This window comes from Kryptolebias marmoratus, linkage group LG21 (assembly GCF_001649575.2).
Source record: "Kryptolebias marmoratus isolate JLee-2015 linkage group LG21, ASM164957v2, whole genome shotgun sequence".
NCBI lineage: Eukaryota > Metazoa > Chordata > Actinopteri > Cyprinodontiformes > Rivulidae > Kryptolebias > Kryptolebias marmoratus.
In genome coordinates, this window is record NC_051450.1 from 20,162,726 (window position 1) to 20,175,055 (window position 12,330).

Below are 12,330 nucleotides of genomic sequence, written 5' to 3' on the forward strand. Positions count from 1 at the left end.
TGTGACTATGTGTCCAGATTCAGAGGATGGATTCTCTAAAGGACATGGCCCATTAACTGAGTCCTTCACAGGACCTGAAAGCTAGGCTGAACTGACGCTTCCTCTACTAATGAGATCAATAAAAACCAAAGTGTACACTCAGAACCTTGTCCCCATGTGAGACCAGTGTTTGCATTATGAGTAATAAGCTTTGTTATAGAAGATAATGGGTTACAGATACAGTATTTTTCACAATTACGAATAATGAATGAATGAAAAATTATCATTTTCATGGACTGCTCTTAGATAACAGTTTAAGTGTGAGTGGATAGATAGATAGATAGATAGATAGATAGATAGATAGATAGATAGATAGATAGATAGATAGATAGATAGATAGATAGATAGATAGATAGATAGATAGATAGATAGATAGATAGATAGATAGATAGATAGATAGATAGATAGATAGATAGATAGATAGATAGATAATTCTTCAGCTCTCAGAAACGTATGGTTCATTATAATGTTTTAGGAAATAAAACAACATGGTCTAATCCCTGAACTTTAAGGACATCACATTGTGTGCCACAGTAAATCAGTGCGATGTAGCTTTGCACATAAAAAAGCATTCACAATAAGCAAGGATTCCCTGGATAAATAAGACTTAAAAAATAGTAAATTGACAAATAACCTTCTACCTTAATAGATCTTTTCTACACAGTGTGATATTTCCATTTCTTATTTTCGGATCGATGGGGACTCGAAAATATAAAAGACCCATTTCCTTTTAGACAGGGATAAAGCTTAACACCTTAGGTCGTCTTATATTTTCTAATCATCTCAACTCGACGACAGAAGCAGATGATGTGTCACCAGTACAACTGATTTGAACAGAAGAACAGATGAAAGTGAAAATTGTTTTGTACTAACAAAAAGAATAACATTGTTTTTGTTTTTTTGTTTTTTAAATGCATAAATAACACTGAATACCAGGTTTATAAAGAAGGTTGAAAAAATTAAAAAATGGAGAAATTGCCTTTTCTGCAATACTATTCTGCAAAAAATACTTCATGAAAATCTAATTTAAAATCTAAGTTGTTAAAGATAAAACAAGGAGAACAACAGCAAAAAGGAGCTAAAAGGAGAAGAGCTGTGACTAAAATATAAAAGAGTATCCAAAAGTTTAAAGGAACAAGACTGTAGCTAAAAGCTAAAAGGAGTAAATGGTAGCTGGGAGATAGAAATCACAAAAAAATACAAAAATAGAATAAGGATGCTGAAGCAGATTGACAGTACTGGTAGTTTAGTGCACTTCAATGGGGATAGTTGTGTTTAATAAAGTTAAGTCTTTTGAAAAGTATAAAATTACTAAATCCTAAAGTCATAGCACACTATTCCTGATCGAGCTGAATGTTTTGACAGGGTTAAAATAGCATGATGTGTCACACAATACATAAAAAGCAGAGTGGAGACTGTGGCATAGGCAACTATCAAACATCCTTTCAACAGAATTTGTTTTGTGTAATACAGCAAATCAAGAATTTAGGAACAACCTCCTCCCCACTTTATCCATCATCATCTTCCTTGGTGTCTTGATCCTGACGCTCCTGTGCTAAAGAACATCCATCACTGTGGACAGTCAGTGTGATAAGATGATTTGTAATGCTGCCAATCTCCTTGTGCTTACTTGCAGAATCACCCAAGGAGGTTATAGTCAATAGAACATTACTGTTCAAGGAATAACCAGTAACAAATGCATCCAGCTAATTTTTGCCATTCAAATCTTTTATTAGCATTTGGAATTCACATTTTAACTGTGACCATTACAATATTAGGATTCAAGACACCAATAACAAGGTCATCAGAATGTATGCAAATCCAAGTCTGTGCTGGATTTGAGCCTAAGGTAGCATTTGCATGCAGATAGTGGGAGAATTTAGAGAATGCAGATGAAACAATTAGCAGAAAGAAGGTTTACTTAGCATGCAGGGTTAGTAATGGGTTCTGTTGCAGCGTTAAAGGCTAATGAAACAGAAACAATGAGGGAAAAGAAGAGGAGGTAGGTCATTGTCCCGACAGCTGAGCCATGATCATGTGCTTTATTATCAGAGTGTCACTATCCCACTCAGCTCTGCTTTTGTTCCATGCAGGTGTGGGCATATGGCACATGATTTAATTCACTTATGATAAAAGTAGTGGTGGCTACACACACACACACACACACACATGCATGCAGGCACACACACATCTCAGAGGCTTGTCGCATTTTGGCAGCAACCAGCCTGTTTACAAGTGGATATTCCAAGGTCTCTGTGATTAAAACAGTTCCAAAGCACTCCTGACACTCCATTACCCAGCATGCCCCGGGTGAGGCAGGATCGTACATATTGATTTCACACTTCATTAAACTTCCCGTCTAACAATGTCATAGTTCTTCCTGGTTCTACAGGACTCTGCATCCTTTGGAAAAAGCAGCGTAAAACTCTGGAAGGGAATCGTGGACACGTAACAAATGAACACATTATTATCCACTTTGGGGTTGTTGGGAGTTCTCATGATAAAAAACATGGCAGGTTGGAAACTTCTGACCTACTTTCAATTAAAGTTGCTGTTGAAAAGTTTCTTTTCCCAGCATGGAAACAAAAATTGTTCCTTGACAACATCTGGCTTCAGATTTAGAAATAAAATGACAATACCACAGTAAAATGTCGACAACCAGCAGGTATGAATGTATAAGTACTTTTACATTTTTCCTAACCCTTCTGTTTCCATGCAACTCACCGTGACTGCACAAGACTGCATGCAATATTTTCTTTTTATGCAATGTACTGTAAACAGTGTAGGAATTTTTATGAGATGGCTTGAAAATGTTTATTTGAAAAACTTTATCTGACAGTGAATTGGCAATTCTACAGTGATTCCAAAGATGGGTTAGGTGAAAAAATAAGTATTATTATCAGCTTAATAGTTTCAACACACCAAATTCTACAAAAAAGCCCCTCTATTTCTGTGATTTAAGGATCGTAAATACCATTCCCTCCCTCAAGAATGACACTATTTCCCTCCTTCAGTACAGCATTGGCATTAGAGAAAGCATCACCCATAACACCATTTAAAGGCAGAAGCACAAGGAAAAACTGCAAGCATCTCTCAAGCTTAAAGAAACTCCCATATTGGTTAAGAATTTCTTATTTAGAGAGCAAGAAGACTTTCCTCTGTACAAAAACAGGTTCAGCTGTCCAACCCCTCTCATTTAGAAGCAGATAAGCATCCCCTTGCCTGGTATGCAGTGAATTTGTGCAAAAACAAACAGAAATTTGTCACTTTTATATGAAACAACATGCTTTTAGACTCCTGACTGCAAACAGCTGAGTTTAATCACAAACTGGCTGCAGTTTATAACTGAAAAAATGTATTTAAACAACCAGAAAGTTGTAAATGTTTGTATAAATGTCACGCAAAGTATTCCGGTTGACTTGACTAAATTAGTTATTACTACAAAAGAGTAATACAGTCTGTAACTAACTTGTTGAATATTTGGGGTTTTATTGTAAAACATAGTATACAGTATGTCTCAATTAGAATTTAGCCAATTAATTGGCCAACTTATTGGTCAATATTTGCCACCTTTAAAAAATCAACCATGTTTGTGAATAGTAATTGTTTAATAAGAAGGATAATGAAGATGCAGTAGCAGCTGCTACAACCAGCTTACAGTAGCCCACTTTTTTTTGTTATATATATATATATATATATACTTTTATTAAAAACAACCGTTTTTTAATATAGTCAATAATGAACATTATCACCTATTTATCTGTGGTCAGCCCCCTACTAAACTAATGTACAGAATTGGTCAACTAATAATGTATCTCCAAGACTGACAGAGTTTTTATTTTTTTAAATAATTTCATATTGAGCAGTTTTACTAATTATCTAGTTCCACTTGTGCATCACCACCAGAAGGACTGAACAGTTGGTCACATCCTCTGTCCATACGCCATAAAATAATAAACTGTCGTTTTTCTTTTATAAAAGAAAACGATCCAGTAATTCTCTCCGGATCTTTGCGTGTCTCTTTTTTTTTTTTTTTTACAGCTTGTGTTATTTTTTCTCACAAAAAAAATCAAATTTCAAATGATTTCCATCCAACCTCTGTTCCTGAGACTTTTTTTTTTTTTATCCGTCTTTCTCGAGACTAGAAATAGGGCAGATGCAACAGCATGTAGCCCACATAGTGCCAGTTATGACAACTGTGACAGTCAGGTTGCTGACTGGGTGAGGTTGACTAAATGAAACAGTGCAGAACCTCTGGCAGAGACGTAGTCAAACCAATGCAATAACAGTGGCACAGAGCAAAACAGCCTCTGGGCAAATAACTTTTCCACCACTACAGTACTTCAGAGCTGGAGCAAAGCAACTTAATGCCATCCTTTTTTTTTTTTTTTTTTCCCACAAACGCTCTCTCAGTTAATAAACGGGAAGGTAGTACTGCCACTGTGACATACCTCCTACTCAAACCTGCACAAAAATCATTACAAGTCACCTTGTCAGCTTTTAGCATCATCTAAAAGCCACAAGTCATCATCAAGAACAGGTCTCTAACATTAAAATTGCACCTGGCATTTGAGAGTGAATCATGTGTATTGAAGACTGCTGCCACACTCTGAAAGACTAGATATCACACACAGTTAGTGAAGACTGACTCAGAATTGCTCAAAAATGGACCTCACAGATTGGTTTGGCTTCAGAAATGTTTTTTTTTTTCTGTGTGCAAGTGTCCACAAAAAGCATCTGTCTATCCCATCTTTGCCTGCTGAATGTGCTTAGCGGCAGAACTGAGCCAATTTTATGTCTACCTTACAACCCCAGCCCACGCTACTACGCTACCAATTATTGTGCATTTATCAGCATCATTTATACAATTTTACACACACAGATCAATACAGGCAAATAAAAGGATGCACATACACACAGACTATGCTGAATGGGAAAAGGAGTATGTATCAGACACCAGCTGTAAGATCTGTTCAGGCTCTGGCATAGTGAAAAAGACAAACACACAAAGGATGCACTCTCAGTCAACGAGGCACCAAACCAAGGGTTTAAACAGAAACTGCTTGCAGGGAGTCCATCAGTTTGGTTTAAGCTACAAAGTGGGAAAGAATATGAGATTTTGCCATTTCAATGCAAGCCTTTTTTAGTATTTTTCAATTCAGTTCAATTAAAATCCATTTATTTATCACCAAGGGGTAATTTAAAGGCACTAGAAGTAGATACACTTCTGTAAAGGAGAAACAATCACTGATTTACTGCATCCTTAATGCATTCCTAAAAGTCTGAAAGTTTCAAAATAGTAAAAAAATAAATTAATTAAAAGCCTAGCATTCCATGCCAGGGTTTGAGAGTTCTGACCCTTGAATAGTGTTAAATTTTACTACCTGAGAAATATATTGTATTTGTCTGCTAGGACAAACAAATGGCACGCTGGCACACTATCAGAAAAAGTTGTAAATAGCACACAGACACCTACACAAAAATAATTTTAAAGCATATTTTTTAAAGCACTGGAGAATGTCAAAGTGTCGAAAAATTTGCACATTCAATCAGCCAAGCAGTTGTCAGGATTACAGAGAGCACATTAGCAGAAGGAAAGTTTTCAGCTATGCTATAAAAGCCAGTCGAGTGCACTCTGGAGAATAACCAGCAGTGAAAAAGAGAATACATTACCCCTCGGCTCTGAGGAAGAACCCACTTCTTTTAAATTCACAAACTGCTTTCATGAGAATCAACCCTTGATAACTCAAGTGGTTTATAGATGCTCTTATTTAACAAACTCAGTGTCAGATTAATGCACTGTAGTTCAACAGCATGATGGGAAGGTGTTCTAACTGGATGTGTTCCTCAAAAATAGAACAAAAAAGCACAAATACAACAATACAAGTGGATCTGAAATTCAAAAAATTTAACCTTTTACTTAATTATTATTCATGAATGGTACTGATCTCTGACTTCTTGTTTTTCTTACTACTTGCCTTGTAAAAACAGTGATCCACAAAATGATAGCATAAATCTTAAAAGCCTAGCATCCCTTGAAATAATGCATGTCGCCCACCACCGTTTATGCCAGAGTTTTAAACAAAGATCATCCTTTAAAGAGAAGCAACAATGTTATGCAGAAGCTGTTTTGGTCAAATCTTGAAAATAAAATTATGCAGTTTTGTACAATATTGGGAGATGTCACACTCAGACTGTATTTTGAGAATCACTTTCAGCTGCTACCACACCAAACTGTGCACCGTGTCTCTATAATTGACTGAACTGTAGCTATTTTTGTGTTTGCCTGTGGCAGCCATCCTAAATTAGATTTGCTCCAAAAGTTAATCAGTTGTAGATATATTTCCAATTATTTTCTGAGCGTTTCATTAAATCTGCCCAGTGGTTCATGAGATATTTTGCTAACAGACACATGAATACACAGACATGAGCAAAAATATTATTACCCACCTCTGTTATCAGCGACAGATAATAATAAAATACTTTTTGCATTACATATTTTATCCTAAAAGCCATCAGGTCAACCTGTGTTACTATATGACTGAATCCATAATCCTTTTACGAAGTGCTATTGCTTACCTCTTCATTTTATTTTATCTCTAAACAATACATTTTTGTTTACCCATCCATTAAACCAAAAACATGACTGATAGGATGTAACTTGAAAACATAAATTTGGTTAGATGCTACAACGTAAGCGTTAAAAAGCAAACAAACAAATAAAGTAAAATACAAACAAAGCCTGACTGCCATTAAGCTCAGCTTTCACGAAAAAGAATAATTGGCTGCTGGCTGTTTGAAACAACAAATTCCATCAAACTCATTATTTGCACAGTGGTTAAATGTGAGAATTAATCAGGGACAAAACAAAACACGAGGACAATAATACAGCCGTGAACAAGGTTAAATTGCCGGGGATTTCTTCCAGAAGCAGAACAGGACATTAAGTTCAGATAAATTAAAATATGCGGGAAACGGATAGATTTTGGAGGGAAACAACACTGGTTAAATTGGTCTCTGTGGAGATCTCCTGGGGCAAATTGGAAACATGATGCAACACAGAGCAAAACTTCTGGAGGAAATCAAATGACTCCGACTTGAAGCAGTGGAGGAGTTGTGAAATCTTAAGTAAATAAATAAAAGGAGATAACCTGCTGAAATTTGAACTGAAGAGATTTTGTATAAAAAATATTCCCTGAATTATGTCCATTTTGTCTTACTCTTGGCTTTTTATTCACCTTAAAATGGTCACTCACAAAAGAAGACAAAAGAGCCTGAATTTCCTAAAGTGGATGACAACTTTCAACAAGGTAATGGTTGAGCATTATTAGCATATTTATCTCTTAGGCTAAGCAAACTAATTGTTCAATAGAATGTTGTTATGTCAATGTTATAGCAAAGAAAAAAATATTATTTTGTTCGCCTCGTATGTCTTATTCTAGAGACATTCTGATTTCCACAAAAGCTAAGAGTTTAAAACTAGAGAAATTCATTTTTTGCAGAAAATGCAGAGTGAATGCCGAGTGCTGAATGGCTCTGCTGAAATCTGCTGAAGAAGCTAAAATTGAGTTGTTTATGTTAAAACAAGCTAAAATGAACAGAACACAAACTAAAAGCAGCAGAACAACAGCTAAAATCTAACAACAACAACAATAGCTCAAAGCAGTAGAAGAGTTGCTAAAAATTTGTGAACTGGCTAAATTTAACTAAGCATATGTTAAAATTAACAACAAGTAGCTACAATGAGCAAAACATATACGAAAGCTGAAATAACACAACATTAAACACCAAAATTAGCATAAAAGTAGCTAAAAGCTAAACCTAGCAAAAATGTAGCAACATGCAAAAATTAGCAAAACGGTTGATAAAAGCTGAAAAGAAGAAGAGAATGCACCAATATAACAAGTCTGCAGAAGTAGATTTAAAAGAGAACAATGTTTCTGAAAGAACTGAACAGATTTCGTATTTCTGAGGATTTTTTTTTTCTTTTTGTAAATAAAGTTAAATATTTGGAAAAGGATATAAGTTGCAAAAGTCAAAAGTGATACCGCTCATCTTCTGATTGAGCTGAACGTTTTGATACCTGCATGGTTAAAAAGCTGAAAGTCTGCTGACGTAGTTCGATGCTACAGAACGAACAGAAGAAATTATAAACAGGTAAATTATAGCCTGAATGCTGTTTCAGCATTATCAGAACACGTTTACCAACATGGACATATTTCATTCCAGTTTTTTTTCCTTAACTGCCTGCATCACACACACACACAAACACACACACACACACAGAGATACACAAGCAGACAGATGGTGTCTACAAACTGAATTTTAACCCATGCACATACAGCTCACATATTGCATGTGCCTCCTCAAAGCGACACCACAGAGGGGGGTGTCAGCCATGATGATGTGCCGCAGTGGGACCAAGACTGCTGGGTTACTGGAGCAACATGTAGCCAGGGAACACACACACTGACACACACACTGACACACCTGGACAGAGAATGTCAGCTAAGACACTAAGAGTGTGTCAGCTATATTTAGAGGTAACCTTTTATCTCCGATTTACATCATTCATCAGTAACACACACACACACACACCTACACACACGCACAAAGTTGAAAAAGAATGAATGTTTAAAGCAGGCCTATTATTCTTCATTTTAAAGATTGTACCAATTAAGTTTTTTTTACCTTTTATATTTTTAATTTCACTCATTTTATCAGGTAGGAAAGTTATTTTTATGAAGCTTTAAGTGCTTTAATTTGTTTTAGCCAAGTAGTAGGGTGTTTATCTTTTAATTGAAGGGTTGGTGGTTCGAACCCCAGCCCCTGCCGTGTGCCAAAGTGTCCTTGGGCAAGACAATGGACCCCCCACTACTTCCAATATGCTTAACAGTGTATGAAGGAATAATGTGTAAAACTATACAATATAAAGCTCTGTTTGAGTGTGTGTGTGAAAAAAAGGTTCTATTTAAGGGTGGTACATTTATCATTTTATTAAGTTTTATAAAAGCAAAAAGTTTTGTAGATTCATCTGGTAAACTTTGGTATTCTACAACAAAGTGTAACATGTGACAATTAACAAAATAAACAATAACAGTAATACTTTGGGATGATAGGTCAGATCAGATGTTAGCTTTAGTTTGGTTTATGCTTGTGACTCTAAGGGATCTAAAAATTTAAAGACAGCTATACTTTAGGCTTAATGGGATTTATTTATAAAATTACATATAAACAAATCACCAAGGGACCTATAGATAACTGTTTTGGAAAATGGTTTTCAGATACTAAAGGATGAAGTAAATACTGTGTTTGAAAATTTTGAAACGAGAGAAGATGGAAGCTACATATTTAAAGAAAGAAAAAAGAAAGAAGTATCGTCATCTGATTGTTATGAACGCCCGTATGTCAATAAAGAATTTGAAATGTAAAAGTTTTATCTCAATTGATTAATGTTTAATTAAAATACTGATATACAAAGTAGTTTAAAAAATGAATCAAGGAGGCTTTATCCAGACACAGACTGATGATTGAAGAAAAGGAATGCAAACCTTTTATAAGTCATCCTAAATACTGTAGACTACTTTAAACTGGTATAATTTAATTTATTATAATATATCAATGCTATATTATGAATTTGTGAATCTGTATCACTGAGATATTTTCTGATGGAGGGTAATCATGTACTGCAGTTTATGCAGTAACTTCAAACTTTCCATCCAATCTATTTTCCTTTACTCGCGGGGAGCTGGTGCCTTCAAATGGTTTTATTTCAGAAAGTCTCAAATATTGATTATATTTTTGCAGCCATATCTGGATGTAACTCAGGAGGAAGAAGATGTAGGTTCAAATATTATCTATTGAATATATAAACAATGCAGGCTTCATTGATTTAGTAATGTGTGAACACTGAGTGGGTTTTCTAGCCGAGCAAAACCAGAAATGAATGCAATTTACAAAGAGGAAAAAAAAAATTAAGTGCTGTGAGCACTTGCCCTTCGTGTGGTAAGTGTAAACATATTATTTCATGATATTAAATTAAGGAGAAGTTTACAGTCAAAGGAAAAATGATAAATCAGCGGCGCACTGCATTCACTGATGAGCTAAATTCAAATAAAACACCTTCCATTACACAAGAAATTAAGTCCAAGAGTAAACACAAAACACCAAATGGAATTTATGTAGAAAATGAGTTTCTTGTTTGTGAAGAACTCATTTATTGCTTTTTCTGCGTGAAAGCAAAGAATATTTGTGACACTTTTAGATCTCATCAAGGTATTAAATAAGTTTTATTGCAGGTTTTTTTCAAAAGCCCTCTGGATAACATGTTGTATAACATCTAAAAACAACTGCTTTTTCTTGATCTATATACGTTAGACTTTATACTAGATGTGTGTGCATGGAGTACATTTACAACTCATTTACATTGGAGTCAATCCAAAACAAGATGGAAACCACATGTAATCAATATTAGCCAACACAATATATGACTTGATTTTACAGATACTGAGCTAAAATTTGGTGTGGTAGTAGCTGAGAGTCGTCCACAACACATCCTCAGAGGGTGACTTCTTTAAATATCTCATGAGATCAAGGTTTGACCAAAATGAGTAAAACTTTGTCATTTCTCAACATTAGATGATTTTACTCTAAAACTGTGTGAAAAAAGTAAACATTCTTTCAACAAATCCTTTGCATTTAATTCTTTATTATCATATTTCACTGCATTGAAGCAGAACTTTCATGTTTGGATCTCAGACTTGAGAAACTTCCACCTCCTTTTGGTTGCATCCATCTCTCTTCTCCCTCACAGCAGACCAAATCCCCTGTGACACATGTTTGCTTAACCGCTTCTTCCTTCCTTCCTTAAATCAACTTCTACTATTTTTCCTGCAAATAAGAAACTTGGCAACAACAAGGCCATTTTTTCTAGCGCTGCATGCACCTTCCAACATTTGCTGTAAAAAAGAAACTGCCTTGATTTAAAAGGCTTTTTGAATTATGTCTGTACTGAATACAGCTCTTGCCACATAATCTTCATCATTTCCTTCAATTACGCTCACATTCCCTTGGCACTAATCAATCTGTGGTTTCCTTTTATGACTTTAAAGCAGCCGACCGCCTGTTTCTCTGAATAACAGTGACAGCTTTCTGAGCTGCCTCTAAGCAAACTGTTCACTGCCAAAGATGACAAAGACACCTAAAGGAAAAAGGAAATACTTCCCTATAGAATCAAAGACACAAAACAGTTTGGGCACATTTTCAACACACACACACACACACACACACATTATTGCTTACCTGTTCTTTGACGGAGGCAAGAATGGACGAGGTGGTCTCTGTCTCAGATCTGTCTCCATTGGAGGCCGGCATCCCCGGGGGGACCATGGCCCCCTTCTCCTGCTCCGCTGGCTGGTCTGGCACCGGCATTGCTAATATTAACACACACACAAAATAAAAACATGAATTAAAGCATTTAAAATTTACATCTGTTACGGAGTAATGTCCCCTGTCACATTTAATCTTTGCACGACTTTGCAATCAGCTATTCAATCATGGAGGGTGTGGGAATTCTTTGATGAGTGTTATCTGTACAGATTTACACTTTCAGATTAACTTCACAGTGAACCCAGGTCAAACTAAAATAGCATTTCTTATTTTGCTTAATTTGTTTGCACTCAAAGCATGAAATGGGGATAACTCTTGTTTGCTGCCACACTAAATTGTAGCTTTAAATCTGTAAAACTGACTAGGTTATAAACATTTTCGTGTTTGGTAAATTCAATAAACTGTGGTGGGGATCTTTAATCAGGTTTACTCCAAAAGTTAATGAGTTGTAGAAATATATTCAATGATTACTTTCTGAAAGTTTCATTAAAATCTGTCCAGTGGTTCATGAGAAAAACAGACATGGTGGCTGGCAATAAAGTGCTGTTCTTCAAATTTACTTTATTTATTTAAACATTTGTTTTCAGCTATTCCCTCCACAGATTGCAATTAAGTCCAATTTACTGCATTTTTTAGATGTTTACAAACTACAGTTTAACTAAAATAGTAAAAGATTTAAAAGATTGGCAGATGTCATGGGAAATTAACCCTTTAAACAACTGAGTAAGAAATAAAAAGTTTGTTAGTTTGATCCATAACCCTGAGGCAACAATCCTCTGGTCACAGTGAATGGTTGTGAATAAATTAATGAATAAACACCAAACACAAACTATTTTCTAACATTAATTAGTCTGCAGCATACAAACACACACACACTTGTCACTTTCAATATGCTATGTTACA

At 35.4% G+C, this 12,330-nt stretch overlaps 1 protein-coding gene across 2 annotated transcripts in view; it reads right to left on the reverse strand.

The window, feature by feature from the left end:
- The window catches only part of ctnnd2a (catenin (cadherin-associated protein), delta 2a), a 275,301-nt gene that overhangs the window by 217,403 nt on the left and 45,568 nt on the right, over positions 1-12,330 (reverse strand). For both annotated transcript variants that reach the window (XM_037973227.1, XM_017429866.3), the window contains one exon: positions 11,341-11,471. In XM_037973227.1, coding sequence (XP_037829155.1) covers positions 11,341-11,471 — 131 coding nt within the window. The remainder of the gene's footprint in view (positions 1-11,340; positions 11,472-12,330) is intronic.